We start from the raw sequence: 16,215 nt of genomic DNA, 5'->3' as shown, positions 1-16,215 counted from the left end.
GTGTAGGTTGTAGAGGTGTAGGTTGTAGAGGTGTAGGTTGTAGAGGTGTATGTGTAGGTTGTAGAGGTGTAGGTTGTAGAGGTGTAGGTTGTGGAGGTGTATGTGTAGGTTGTAGAGGTGTAGGTTGTAGAGGTGTAGGTTGTAGAGGTGTAGGTTGTAGAGGTGTAGGTTGTAGAGGTGTAGGTTGTAGAGGTGTAGGTTGTAGAGGTGTAGGTTGTAGAGGTGTATGTGTAGGTTGTAGGTTGTAGAGGTGTAGGTTGTAGAGGTGTATGTGTAGGTTGTAGAGGTGTAGGTTGTAGAGGTGTATGTGTAGGTTGTAGAGGTGTATGTGTAGGTTGTAGAGGTGTAGGTTGTAGAGGTGTAGGTTGTAGAGATGTATGTGTAGGTTGTAGAGGTGTAGGTTGTAGAGGTGTATGTGTAGGTTGTAGAGGTGTATGTGTAGGTTGTAGAGGTGTAGGTTGTAGATGTGTAGGTTGTAGAGGTGTATGTGTAGGTTGTAGAGGTGTAGGTTGTAGAGGTGTAGGTTGTAGAGGTGTATGTGCCCAATGCTGTAAGTAGTGTTTACCTGGACAGGAAGTTGATTCCACCTACAGGTAGGTTGTTCCACCTACAGGTCATGCTGTCCAGATCCCCATTGGTCACACAGCTGATATCAATGACCGGATCTGAAACACACAGAGAATCTACATCAAACTAAATACATTTCCTGAGGTCTAACGCTAACCCAATCCCAACCCTATATCAATCCAAGCCTTGACATACATCCAAACCCTGACATCCATACATGCATCCTCCCATCATCCCAGCTCACCTTTAATATATATCGTTGCGTAGCGGTAGTTACAGCTATACGTCTCCCCTAAAGGCTGGCAGCAATGCAGGGTGTCAGACAGTCTCTGCTCCGATGGTCGAACCGTTATCTTACTGACACGGTCGTTGACCGCAGTGTACTGGCTCTTAGGCAGGCGGTCACGGGAGTTCAGAATCCAGACCGTGGTGCTGGCGTTCACCGTGAGGTCGTTGAACACGCAGTACACGGTCACGCTGTCTCCAAAGCTGGCCACCACTCTCTCAGGGAGATATGTCACATCTGAAAGCAAGCAAAGTGAACTCAGTTAGAAAAACTGTATAATAGGCTAATAGCCACATCACACCAAACCTTCACAAATGTTTCTAAACTTTATTAGGGTAATGTCAAAAGTAAGTCAAGCCATTGTTTATATGGAAAATACAAGCAGGATATTTTATCGCGGCAAACACAACATTTCAGCCATTTCAAATGGCTCAACAGAATGAAACATAACACCTGCGAACTAGTTTAAACCTTCACAAAAGTTTTGAACAGGCTATATTGCAGCAATTACCAAGAAAGGCTAGTGCCTACCGTACCCAACAAATGACAGCAATAGGCTAATGATATTAATACTATAACCTATCTAAAAATGGAGCACACATTTCAAAAACGTAATTTAACCACGAAAATGTCTCAACAGAATTAAACAAAACACGTTTTGCATATTTAAAGAACTGGTTTAGATTTTTAAATAGGCTACAATAATAACAATGATATACAATAATAATAAAACAAATGATTATAAATACGAAAATAAAATAAAAAGTTCCAAAATGGCATCCTACCTGAATAACGAGTTCCACAGTAGCCTGCATTTGGCCCTTTGTGTGGTACACTACATGGCCAAAAGTATGTGGACACCACTTCAAATTAGTGGATTCGGCTATTTCAACCACACCCGTTGCTGACAGGTGTATAAAATCGAGTACACAGCCATGCAATCTCCATAGACAAACATTAGCAGTAGAATGGCCTTACTGAAGAGCTCAATGACTTTCAATGTAGCACCGTCATAGGATTCCACATTTCCAACAAGTCAGTTCGTCAAATTTCTGCCCTGCTAGAGCTGCCCCAGTCAACTGTTTGTGCTGTTATTGTGAAATGGAAACTTCTAGGAGCAACAACGGCTCAGCTGCGAAGTGGTAGGCCACACAAGCTCCCAGAACGGGACCGCCAAGTACTGAAGCGCGTAGCGCGCAAAAAATCTTCTGTCCTCGGATGCAACACTCACTACTGATTTCCGAACTGTCTCTGGAAGCAACGTCAGCACAAGAACTGTAGTAAAGGGGGGACCAACTCCATATTAATGCGCATGATTTTGGAATTAGATGTTCGACAAACAGGTGTCCACATACTTTTGGTCATGTAGTGTATAAAAAAATATTCTGCTAAAGTCTTCTATCATGTAAATGACATAGAATTGCATGCATGCATTTTTTTCTTCACACCTTGCAACAACAAAAAAATATCCCATGTCTGGAAATCCTAAAAACATGTCTGCTCAACATGTCTAGTTACCATGGCAACAGGTGGTAAGAACACTTTTCCCCCGCTTTGATTCTACCCTTCATCCTGAATGGAAAATTTGTAATCAACGGACCAAGGTAAGAAACAAAATCAATGTCATAAAGATTTATTTGAAAAAATAATCTGAGAAGACATTAAAAGGAGAAAAACTCAATTTCACACAGCAGTACACAATCTCCAGACATAGTCTGAAATAACAGATGAAGCATCACAGTTTCAGGGACAATGATGAAAAACTTGCTTCCAGTTTAAGTTATTTTCTGTTTGTCTGATTTTATGTACCTCATAAACAATCTATTGACTGAAAGCTAAAAAGGGCCATAGCCTAGGTGATTAGTTGCATGTAATGATCTTCCTCGGAGCAATGAGAAACAAAGAGCGTGTGTGAGGGAGAACCTCCTGGAGCCTCTCTAGGATTCAAATGTAACAAATGTCTCTGCGTGTGTCTCTGTGTGTGCTCGTCCTGACCAATAAAAATATAATTATATTTCCATGGTCCTGGCTCTCCTGTGTGTGTTTTCAATAATCACTTTTACACTGGGCAGAATCCCTCAGAGATCCCCATCTTTCATTCCCTGTCTTTGTCCTTTATGAAGAGCCTTCATCATGTCAGTCAGAGAGAGGGCTGACAGGGCTGACCGATGAATCTCCAGCTCTGCAGTGAAGCTATAGGAGGAGAGGTTGGACATAGACAGACAACCTCCGAAAACCAACTCTCTGCATGATGTAGTCATCACAGAGAGAGGGGGAGAGGGAGAGAGAGGGACAGAGAAAGGGACAGCGAGAGAGAGATAGAGAAGAGGGGCAGGGAGGGAGAGATCGAAAGAGGAGAATAAGAGAGAGATCAACTAGACAAAAATGCAAATGAGCCCTTTGATGAAAATAATAATACAATAATCCCACCTTCATATTCCTAATCTAATATTCTCTTAATTTAATCCATCCACCATCCAGCTCCCTAATTACCACCCTGCTCCATCCTGATCCTGTCCCCATATTTGACATTACATCTGGCAACCTGATACAACTTCACAATTTCCTAACCAAATCTGTTTGCTAAGTTACCCAATGTATACTGTATTGGCTGCATGGGAATGCAATGTATATCTATGAATCATTGCGTCTCTAACAGTACAGTATGCAGCAGGTACTGACCCATCCCAGTCTCCCCATATAGGTGTGTTTGTGTGGGCAAAATCTATCAACCACAGATGTATAGAAAGACAGTGTGCTAAGAAAATAGCTTCTCCTTTTGTCTTAAAGAGTGACTCAATGCACCAATTCCGCATGCGTTTCTCTGTTGCTCATTGTGAAAAACAAAATGTCAGTCTTGGGGGTGTGATTCAATGTGGCAGTTACTGATGTTTGTCCCACATGAGACACCATAGAACAAAGCCAGAATTACTTTAGAATGAATCTAAGATAACTCAAAATAAATCTAATTTTTCTGTACGTTTTTGCCGAGGTTTTAGTCACGCAATTTTACATCCAGCTAAGGTGTTTGGTGCAGTATTTCTCAAGTAACATTTTTTACGACCTGTTGTCTTATGTAAACAAAGTCAGATCCACTGTGCTGCTGGGCAGGTGTGTCTCACTGTCTGTGTGTTCTGCATATCCTGTGTTTAGAGGGCAAGTGAGCATTGTCGAAATCAAAACCCTATCCTCAAGTAAGTCATGACAAACTCACCTACAAAGACTGACTTTATGACCAGAATTATCCTATTTACACTTTGTAGTCAATTTTGAGACTAGAATAAATGTTTGACTAATATCGATGCCAGCGGAGTACAAAAATAATAATTATCAGCTTCCATTCAGTCAGCGCATAAAACCGCTTCGCCAGGCCAAATATATACACATCTTTCTTGAAACATTAATATCTTAAAAGCCTTAATAGACATGTTTGCGCAGTGGTGAACCTATATGCCTTCAGTGTGTGACAGGTTCGTGATTCTGAAAGGACAGCAACCGTAATACCAGCGCACTCATGTAGGAGACTGCACTTTTTGTAAAACACAAAAGGGCCAGTGGTGTAGCACAGGTATTCTTTTCAGTGGGCATTGCGTATACTCACTTCTTAATCCCTATTGATGCGGATCAAAGTACTGTAGTGGAGGTATACGACTTATCAATTATGTAGTACAATAGAGAAATCATGCACAAAGTAGCCTACACAATCGCAAAGCACGTGAAATATATTCACATGCGCACTGCACACATAGCCTAGTTTCAGCGGAATATCATTTGCAGGCAGCAAGAGTGTGCAGCTCTCAACTGGTTTTGGCATGGAGCAGCTCACAGAAGAATGACGGAAGGGTAGTAAAGACGTTTCCACTTATGATACCAGTAAATGCAAACTAAGGCAAAAATGGGTATGAAAACTAGGTATTGAAAAAGTTTAGTCGAAGTGTTGGTTAGTAGGCTATTTGGGATGAGCATTTGTCATCATGAGCTGTTTGCATCAGGGGCGTAGACATAGATGGGGCTGGGTGGACAAAGGCCCACCCACTGGGGAGCCAGGCCCTGACGGGCCCACCCAATCAGATTGATGTGGTTTAAGCATTGTTGTAGACTTAGACCATCTAACTTTTGTCAATTTTAGAGTGAAAATCTGAAAAATCAATAGGAAAACTTGTTAAAAAAACATAGGAAAACACAGGATCTTTCACATAGGGTGCTCTTCCTTCGCTGGGCGGCACATTTGGGAACTTTTTGGCAAAATTGGAGTATACCCGCTTCTCCAGGCACCACTACACCACTGCATAGGGCCGATGGAAAGACAGCAGTCAGACACAGCATGATGTTGTTAAAGGATAAGCAGTCCATAAACTCTGACCTAATAAGCCAGTAGGTCCCAATCATAAGAATCGAAATGTACAACTATTACTTCCCTCTGCAAACAACATTTCACGTTTAGCACAAAGTAACCACTGACCTAAAGTTTAAAGTGGAACTGACAGCGTTTTAACTACTTTGCAGATATGAAACAAACAGACAATCATAATATCAGTCAAAAATATCATTCCCAGTTTATGCTACAAAACCAACTTTATAAAGAGGTTTTAAAAATAGGTTATATTTGACTCAACATTCCATGACGTACACTAAGGCATTGTTGGCAGAATAGATGGATGCAGTTCATGATTAATATAATTCACCAATACATTTCTTGCTAGTCCAAAAAATATTGCTATCAGGTTGTAAATCACAGCTGGCCTGGTACATTGTTTGCTGCCTCCATTCGGGATGCACTGTTTCAGTTTCAATGACTCAATATTCTGGACAAAAATGGATGAATGTAACTAAAGCTGGGAATGTCAATACAATCAAACTAGCAAGGGCAATGATCACAAGTCAGTCATAACATGGCTAATAGGCTAGCATATCTATTTATGTAGTAAGCTAAAAACACAGAGCCTAATGTTAGCTAGATAGCTAGCTAACTGCCAGGAGGATGTCATGTCATGCCATTGGAGGAGTGGGTGAGTGACTGACTTTCTCCCTTCATATAGTTTTTCGGTGGCTATACACAGCTAGAGATGCAGGTGTCATTTGGTTAGCTTGCAAGAACTTGAACGAATGTTATCCAGTTAGCATATCTCTTGCGTTCGCAAATTTACTCTGGCTATCTACTCCGATTTCAGAGCACTCTCGTCTGAGTGTGCCAGAGCGCAGAACTGATGAATTTACGAACGCGCAACACCCGTTAAATATGACCGGTGTCAGTAAACATAGGCAAAAAAAGTTATAGTTAGTCAAGAACGCTCTAGATAACATGTAAACAGCATAACCAGCTCTGCTAGGGCGAGTAAAATGGTCAGAGTGAGGTGTTCTCTCATTTGTGTCTGGAAGTAGCTAGCTAGCAAGCAGTGTTGCCAACTCCTCAGTAAGGAAAGTAGCTATTGGCTGTCCTAAAAGTCGCTAGAAGTCGCTAAATGACATCATCACCTAATTTGCATAATTGGCAATGTGCATGTAATTGTGATGGACGCTGTAGGAGAGAGGAATAACGTCGTGGGAGAGACAAAAAATGAGTAAAAAACACCCTACATTTACATCCCGCCCTGAATGTAAGCCAGGGCGGGATCAGCCAGCGGTGGCTTCCCGCATGCGCGATTCATTTGCAGTCTGGACGCGGAGGGGTGAACATCTCCTGCTCTGACTGCAGCAGGGAGGGACTGCTGCGCGAGGACTGGGCCGCCTGTGAGTGCTTTGGGACGGGGGTGGAGCCCACGCCACGGCAGCACCTGCTGCTCGTTGAGAAGAGTAAGAACGATACGTGCTTTCAGTCTCCAATAACACCAGAAAAAGTCGCTAGATTTGTCACTAGTCGCTTTTTTGAAAATGTGTCGCTAGAGGGGTCTGAAAACTCGCTAAATATAGCGACAAAGTCGCTAAGTTGGCAACACTGCTAGCAAGTTAGCCAACTTTAGTCAGTTAGCTTGGGTGCTTGGTTTGGACAAGCATGCATTGGCAGGCAAGCTGCAGAAGGACGAGGAGGCTACAATTCCCCATCCCATCATTTATCAGTGCAATTTTGACGGCCAACTAGCTGAAAAAGTTTGAGAGGGTTTATCTAATGTTCCGTCGTTAGATATTTAGCTCATCTTGCTCTGGCTAGCATTAGTTGTTGATGTCCATAACTGAGGAAGAGAGAGCCTACCTTTTCATAGTTGTTTGATCAATAGGACTGTAAAGGTCCTTAAATGTAAGAGGACTCCCGTGGTGTTTACATATTTGCAGAAATCCATTCAGGTGTATTTTGTGGCTTTTGGCGAACGCTTTCTAATGATCTAAAGTCACGCTGTTGCAACTGCCTGTAAAACACGCAGTTCAAAGTGAATGATGGCAGGCCTGTGTGGTAAATGGCTTGTTCGTATGAAGGCCTAATGTAGCTCTGATTGGCTATAGCGCACCGGTCTGTGTAGACTCAAGTCCTGGACAAGACAGATGTTTTTAATTGGTTTTATTTACTGCAGTGTCTATTAATTGTCCAAACGCACAGCCGCTTTCCCACTCTATATTACTAAAGAATTTTCACAAATGCGTAATATCCAAACATTCTAAGAATTTATGAAAATGTGAAAATGACCATATCTAAGTGGTCGCTTGTCAGAAAATGATTTTTAAAAAGTGTCATTCTTCCTGGGGGTGTATATGAACAGATATTAATAAGATTTCATGTTGCTAAAATACTTTCAGTTCCACATTAAATGCAACAATGTTTCACACACACAAAATATTGTCTAAGAGATGGCTAGCAACAGCAAGCGCCGCTGCAATAGAAAAAACACAGTTCCACTCACCAGATGATCATTTAAAACTTAACTTCTTGTTGAAAGTTATTCTTGAAAAGGAAGAAGCTAACAAATTAGCAACAACATCCTCTTTGATAGCACCTGCTGAAGCCGCTGCAAAATAGCCGACAACAAAAGCTAGCTAGCTAGACCGTGAGAAAACTATTGTTCGCTACTGCGCGGTGACCTGTTGTCCTTCAAGAAGGCAGACGTTTCCATAAGTGTTTGTAAAAACGGCCCCACCCATTAAGTCAAAATGTGATTGGTTGATTCCACTGTCACTCCAACATTTTGCCCAAATACAGCTGAATGGCAGATGCCTTTATTTAGCTTCTGATGGCCTAGCCTATGGCTGACTTAGCTAGCTAGATTTATTTTCCCAGAGACCATCAGTGTTAACTGTGGGGATCTATTTTCTTATAACTAGATGTGATGCCTAGCTTAGAAAGAATACATTAATGATTAAACATAATAGGTTTGTGCTGTACTGATATAGATTGTTTAACATAACAAGCTGTGATTAATGTGAGGAACCGTTAGGGGGTAGGCTGAGACAGGCTTGTGACTCACACACACACACTGCCTCTTTGTTAAACTGCTCAAGGACATGTGTACTGCTACAATGAAGAAGAACAAACTATGTCTGAGGTTGCTGACTCGAGACAAGTTGTAAAGATAACAACTAATGCCCGGCAACAGTGAAGCGCCAAGGGGCTGGGACCAGCCTGAGCGCCAACGATAGGTTGGGTAAGTTTAAACACACCCAGCCTCTATTCTGACAGGCCCAGCAGGGAGCGGGAACTATCTCTGTCAGAGTATTTAAAGAAGAACTTATAACAATAGCTCAGTTCTCTGTCTGCCCTGCGTGGTTTTTCAGTGGGCCCGTATATACGAACATCATATTTACCATTCAAGTGTTTGCATTAATTAAAATACTAGTATATCTTAAAAGACGTGTGTTCACCTCTTTTTGTTCCTATACCAGATTCGAATTGACGCAACATAACATAACCCTTTTCTTTCCAACAAAAACAGAAGAGATAAAATCAGAACATAATTGAAAATAATACTATCATTATTATTATATAATAATAATTATTATTTTATAAATCCTTAGCCCTTCTCTGAAGGCGTAGAAGGCCCATTGTTCCCCACTGTGTTTGGGTTAGTAATAATTTGTAGAGTGGCTCTATTTTCCCTCAGCATGCATTTTTTCACTATTCTGAATGTCTAAAGAATCCATCCATATGTTGTTCTGAAATATGAACACAGAAATACTGGACATTTTAAATTGTTATTACAATCATAGTCTTGAATTGGACTCGCATTTTTCTGGTCTCAGTCTTGACTGTCTCTGACCCCTTTTCCCCCTCCCGGTCTCGGTCTTGACTTGGACTCGAATTTGTTCCGGTATTGATCTTGAATCAGTCTCGCTTTAGGTGATCTCGAACACAACACTGCTGCTTCCTACTTAGTCATAAACGGTCATAGATGACCACACTGAGATTGGCCCTGTATGCATATCATACTGTATACAGATGAGCAAGTTTAATTGGTTTGTTTTCAGATATTGCACCCTATCTCCCCTTGGAGATAATAGAGGTCAATGATTGAATCACACACACACACACCAAACATACACACACACACACACACAAACAATCATGAACACACACAAGCATGCACACATACATACACACACACACACACGCACGCACACACGCAGGCGTGCACACACACACACACACACAGGATAATTAATGGAACGCACACGCACAGGACAATTAATGGAAGGTTTGTCCTCCACGACTTTCTCTAAAACAAATGCCACCATATCGGCCACAGAGAACACTAGAATAACAAAACTTTGAAGGACGAATAAGAAATGACTCATTCTGTTGTCTGGAACAATACGCAACTAGCTACTATCTGGAGATGTGACTTGAGTGCGGAGGCCTTGGTGCCAGAGAAGCTCACCTGCAGACTCACTCACTTTTTCAGAACCATTCAATCATGCTTTTACAGATGGATGGGAACAGCAGAGGGATGTGGATAGACTAGATTATAGGTAGCAGCTGTGAGTCCATTGAAAACAACCTCACATAGAGTGTACATGTCACTCCATGGAATACCCGGGACAAAAGCCAGTGGGAAAGCCAACCCTAGCTGCACAGCTGCCTAAGGCCCTGATAGATGGTCTGCACAGCTGCCTACAGCCGTGATAGATGGTCTGTACAGCTGCCTACAGCCGTGATAGATGGTCTGTACAGCTGCCTAAGGCCGTGATAGATGGTCTGTACAGCTGCCTACAGCCGTGATAGATGGTCTGTACAGCTGCCTAAGGCCGTGATAGATGGTCTGTACAGCTGCCTACAGCCCTGATAGATGGTCTGTACAGCTGCCTACAGCCCTGATAGATGGTCTGTACAGCTGCCTACAGCCCTGATAGATGGTCTGTACAGCTGCCTACAGCCCTGATAGATGGTCTGTACAGCTGCCTACAGCCCTGATAGATGGTCTGTACAGCTGCCTACAGCCGTGATAGATGGTCTGTACAGCTGCCTACAGCCGTGATAGATGGTCTGTACAGCTGCCTACAGCCGTGATAGATGGTCTGGAACATAGAAAAGCTTGTTTTTGCTCGACAAACGGTTATTGTACCAGTAATCAAATAATAAGTAACTGTAAATGTTGTGTTAATGCAGACAGCTGAAGCATGATGGGAAGTTTGGCTTCTTTTACGGACTCAGATCTTTTCGACTCGTTCAGTCAAAAGAACAAATCTTAACTCAATTTGTTCATTTGAGTCAGTAATAACCAGAGCATGCAAAGCTGTGTCCATCATAACGTTCAATAATAAATGTATTTCATTCTTGCACCATGCGATCAATTATCAGTTCTAATTTAAACATATTTTTCCTTCTCTATGCTGCCTGCATCATGATCTATTTTGCCTGCGCGCATACAGACAGTTGTTGGTCGGAGCACGTCTCCGGAGTCACCGGAGGAGCACGTATTAATCCTGCTGTAGAATTCATTGCAGCCAGCAGGTCAAACGAACGACTAAAATGAATGAGTCACTCAGAAAAACGAATCATGACTCTCGAGTCAGTAAAAATTGTTGTTCAAAAAGAACGAATCGTTTGCGAACTGCACATCACTAAAGCATGTGTACATTGCTGTATAACCAGAGGTCTTACTGTGCAGCACAGGAGGATGGTGGCACCTTAATTGGGGAGAACGGGGTCGAGATAATGACTGGAGTGGAATACCTGGAATGGTATCAAATACATTAAACTCATGGTTTCCATGTGTTTGATGCCATTCCATTTGCTCCGTTCCGGACATTATTATGAGCCGTCCTCCCCTCAGCAGCCTCCTGTGCTGTGCAGGTATACTGTATGTGAGGGGAATATCTCTGACTGTATGTGTGTATGTAGGGCAAGGCAGAGGTCTTACTGTGCAGATAGATGTCCAGTATGATGTTAACTGTGTGTTTAAGATACGCATGTTTCTGTGCAGAAAGAGAGAGAGGTCTTACTTTCCAGATGGATGCGGTGTGGCTGGCTCCAGTCACTCCACAGGTGAGGCAGAGCAGGGTGGTGAGACCGGATCTGGACAGTGTAGTGCAGACCAGGCCTCAGTCCAGTCAGAGACACCCACTGGCCTCCAGATACCTCCATGTGCTGGAACAAAGGAGTAGGGGAGAGAAATACAAGATGTCATACAGAAGTTACTATATGGATTGACAATTTGACACAAATACAAAATGGCATTGTGATGACTGAGTCTAATAAAAAGTATGAGCTGGCGCACACCCAGAGAACATCACTTAGTGTAGAGGTGCTGACCAACGGAGAATAAACTGTAAGCTATAAAAACAAATAAAAGAGAGTCGCACACACTATGTATAAACTCCCAGTAATTTATTTACTGTGCGACTCTCTTTATTTGTTTTTATTGTGATGACTGAGAACATAACTAAAACTGATATCTACATCTAAGAAAACCATGAGCGGTCTTAAGACTCTTCTTCAACATCCTCTATCCTCTAGGTGTTTGCTCTTGTTCTCTGTTAAATTATTATTGTCTTTAGCTTTATTTGCTGTAAGACCTGTACTTAGATGTTGTGTTTGCTCGGAGGCCAGCATGTTCTTACCAGCCAGTTGGGGTGAGAGGTACTTTGGGAGGTGTTGTATCGGACCTCATAGCTCAGTGGGACAGGGCTGGCATGGGGCTGTGGCTGTGGGTCGCTCCAGCTCAGAACCAACTCTCCCTCTGTGGTCTGGGTGTGCGTTAGGTTCACTAGTGGACTTGGTTTCCCTGTACAACACACACACACACACCACAAGCAATACATACTGGATGAATACATAATCATCTTCATCATCATCCATGATTCATGATTGTTAGCAGCATCACCATCCTCCAAACAATGACATTGTTCATCCATATAGTTATATATTCTTATTCCATTCCTTTACTTAGATTTGTGTGTATTAGGTTTTTGTTGTGGAACTGTTAGATATTACTTGCTAGATATTGCTGCACTGTCGGAACAAGAAGCACAAGCATTTCGCTACATTCGCAATAACATCTGCTAACCATGTGTGTGTGACCAATACATTTGATTTGATTTGATGAAACACCACCATCATCATTAATCGCCATCATCAACATCATTGTCATAATGCCATCCAATACGCCAATGTAGGATCTTAATTTGACCAGTATTTGGTAGCAACAGGATTTGAAAGTTTTGTGCATAATGTTGCTTGATCGGTGGTTAGGCTGTTAGCTGGACAAAAGTAGGCAACATGAAAAGTGCAATACTGTTAATACACCAAACTAAAATATAAAAACGCAACATGTAAAGTGTTGGTCCCATGTTTCATGACCTGAAATAAAAGATCCCAGAAATGTTGCATACGGACAAAAAGCTTATTTCTCTCAAATGTTGTGCACAAAGAAGCTGATTAAACAGCATGATCATTAAACAGGTGCACCTTGTCTTGGGGACAATAAAAAGCCACTGTAAACTGTGCAGTTTTGTCACACAACACAATGCCACAGAGGTCTCAAGTTGAGGGAGTGTGCAATTGGCATGCTGACTGTGTCATTTTAGAAAATGTGGCAGTACGTCCAACTGGCCTCACAACCACAGACCACGTGTATGGTGTCCTGTGGGCGAGCGGTTTACTGAACAGACGTTGTGAACAGAGTGCCCCATGGTGGTGGTGGGGTTATGGTATGGGCAGGCATAAGCTACGGACAAGGAACACAATTACATTTTATCGATGGCATTTTGAATGCACAGAGATACCATGACAAGATCCTGAGGCCCATTGCTGTGCCATTCATCCGCCGCCATCACCTCATGTTTCAGCATGATAATGCATGGCTCCATGTAGCAAGGATCTGTACACAATTCCTGGAAGCTGAAACTTTCCCTGTTCTTCCATTGCCTGCATACTCACCACACATGTCACAAAATTTGGATGTTCTGGATCAACGTGCACGATAGCATGTTCCAGTTCCTGCCCATATCCAGCAACTTCGTACAGCCATTGAAGAGGAGTGGGACAACATTCCACAGGCCACAATCAGCCTAATCAACTCTATCCAAAAGAGATGTCGCACTGCATGAAGCAAATGGTGGTCACGCCAGATACTGACTGGTTTTCTGATCCAGGACCCTACCTTTTTTTTTTAAAGGTATCTGTGACCAATGGATGCATATCTGTATTCCCAGTCATGTGAAATCCATAGATGAGGACCTAATGAATTTATTTCAATTCACTGATTTCCTTATATGAACTGTAACTCAGGAAAGATGCATGTTGCATTTATATTTTTGTTCAGTATATAACCGTGTGTTTGTGCAGGTTTTCAGTGAATGTATGTAAATCACGAAGCTCATCTGCATTTCCAGCGCAGGAACATTCTCAGTAACAAACAAGCGATCAAATTAAGATGCAATATCTGTAACTCTATACTGCAGAGACAACAATGGCCTCAGGCACATACACTACTGTAACAGCCATTGGAGACACATTGATTGTGCCTGATAAACTGCATTGGTTATAGACTCCCACAGGCTTCATACAGGGCAGCCAAATGATGAAATCAGCAGAAACGTATATAATAATATAATATGCCATTTAGCAGACGCTTTTATCCAAAGCGACTTACAGTCATGCGTGCATAATTTTTTTTGTGTATGGGTGGTCCCGGGGATCGAACCCACTACCCTGGCATTACAAGCGCCGTGCTCTACCAGCTGAGCGACAGAGGACGTGAGATGACGTGACACCATGACAGGCCAGGCTCAGTGGTGTGTGAACATGATATAATAACAGTCTATCTATTAGACAGCATATCTACTTTAGTGGTCTATGGGCTTATTACTGAATACCGATCAATAAGGCCAAGCTCCTCATGTCAGGAAAATCAATACCTCAAAATGGAATTAAATCACTGAAATCGCAACCCAGTACCAAGGCAGAGTAGAAAAGACACCCTCTCACAAGTTCTTCTTGGAATTTTAACATATATTACAGTATTTTACAGTGAGATGTATCTTCCTGGTATTTAAACTGCTTTGTTCATTTTGAGGTCTTTGTGTTTACTCCCAGTGATTGACTTGACACAGGCGTTGTTTGTAACCCATCTTATAAAACAGAAAAGAGAAGTGTCATAATTATAAGGCGCGGTGATGATGAGCAGCAGGGGGGATAATTGAGTCTCATAATGGAAATGTCCCCGCCTAACCGACAGGAAGAGAGACTGAATTAATCAGCAGTTTTTTTTCCTTCTTCTGTTTTTTTAATGTTTCATTATTAAAGATTATCACTCTCAGACATTCACATCTTAATAAACAGGCTGTGAATGTTAAATTACTTTTAGGGAATGAATGGTAGTTCCCTTCACGTTGGTTGGACACTAAAGGCACTAAATCATGCATTGACTTTGATAGGAGACTCGTGTGAAAATGTAAGTTAAGCGCAAGAATATTAAGTCAGAATACCAGCCCATACGAGCATAAACAGCATATCTGACGTACATTCATTCCTCACATAATGGCGAGGGGAGCAAACTCTTCTTAAAGCTGATAAGCAGGCAATTTTCCTGCTTCCTGCCTTGCTACATCATTTAGGCCTACTGATATTCCAGGGGTTTATACCCCTCTCTTGATAAGTGCTCTTTCTGTGGCATAGGACTTTGTAAATATTGAGATGCATGTAGCTACGTATGCTTTACTGCTTGTGATGTAAGAGAGCAGACCCACTAATGGAAACCATAACCTCTGATCAAAATGTTGTTGTTAATCATTGAGAACATGGCTGATAAGGCAATATATATATGCATCCTCTAATGTACTATCATAAAGAGCACATGTTCAACTTAATAAAAACACATTTTCCCATCTTTTCCCATCTATAGTAATACTATAGTAAGTGCCAAATAAAGTAACAGGGTTGACAACTTAATCTTAAATTAGCCATAAATCCCCTAGTGACAGGGGGAATGGAAGCTTGTTGTGTGCAACAGGGAGAGGCAAATTAATACAAGCTTCACACAATTATTTATTGTTAAAACATTTCTAGCCTGTCCATCTATGGGTAACAGGATTGACATGTTATGCTCGACCCGCTCAGTTTTCCACCACAAAACACCAGCTCACCTGCTTTTACACTATGATTTGAATATTAGATCTTCAATGTCTATTTATATATATTTTTTAAAGGAATAGTTTCACCATATTGAAATGAGAGTTCAGTTCACTTAAGAGGGTTAACCTTAAAATGAGGGACAGATTTTTAACAACAAATAAATAATAATCTTCAGAAATGACTTTGTCAAAGCAGCAAAATAACTAGGGCTTTACAATGATGGTGAAATGTAGGGGTTAAGTGGGTTAAAATCCTCCTAGAAGTCACAGAGAATGCACAGAACGACATGTCTAAATGCAGAATTTTGGCCCTTTAGCAAGTCTTTCTTCATATTAAAAATAAGACTTACAGAATTTTCCATGTGATCTAAATTAAATGGCACTTCAATTAATATAACAGGCTACAATTTCTACTTGTATCAAACCAATGTTCCATTGACCAACAAGGCCGCAAAGAGCTTTGATTGAGCAAACAAGGTATGTGTTTCCCATCAGTGGAGAGATCTCCAGCTCATCACCATGGTTCCTGGGACCAGAGTAAACACTAACCCCGGCCTGCCTGGAAGTCCCAAAGGGCAGCTGGTATCAGACCTACTGAAGCTGCCCGTTACACTCACTATAATGTAAACACGTGTGTGCAGTCTTTAAGCCTTAACCAATAACTCCCCAGTTTCATTCATGGTACAAATGGCACCCTAGATACTGCTAGCCTACATAATAAACAATAAGCTTGCCAGGCAACACGCTGGTGCTTGGCAAATGTTAAGTGATATCCATTAACCTCAGAATATGAGGACCTGATAGATAGGCCATTTAAGCAATTAACATCCTCTATCACCTTCAGACGAGAGGTTGAGAGGGGGATC

The 16,215-nt window shown here is 41.8% G+C and overlaps 1 protein-coding gene across 2 annotated transcripts in view; it reads right to left on the bottom strand.

Moving 5' to 3' along the window:
- lepr (leptin receptor) overlaps positions 1 to 16,215 on the bottom strand; it is a 91,945-nt gene that overhangs the window by 32,493 nt on the left and 43,237 nt on the right. For both annotated transcript variants that reach the window (XM_045205454.1, XM_041840080.2), the window contains exons 6-9: positions 11,837 to 12,000; positions 11,219 to 11,363; positions 812 to 1,090; positions 566 to 665 (exon numbers count right to left, since the gene is read on the bottom strand). In XM_045205454.1, the coding sequence (XP_045061389.1) occupies positions 566 to 665; positions 812 to 1,090; positions 11,219 to 11,363; positions 11,837 to 12,000 (688 nt within the window). The remainder of the gene's footprint in view (positions 1 to 565; positions 666 to 811; positions 1,091 to 11,218; positions 11,364 to 11,836; positions 12,001 to 16,215) is intronic.

The sequence above is a fragment of the Coregonus clupeaformis genome, chromosome 20, assembly GCF_020615455.1.
Source record: "Coregonus clupeaformis isolate EN_2021a chromosome 20, ASM2061545v1, whole genome shotgun sequence".
Classification (NCBI taxonomy): domain Eukaryota; kingdom Metazoa; phylum Chordata; class Actinopteri; order Salmoniformes; family Salmonidae; genus Coregonus; species Coregonus clupeaformis.
The sequence above is the reverse complement of the archived record's forward strand: the minus strand, read 5'-3'. Positions and strand labels throughout refer to the sequence as shown.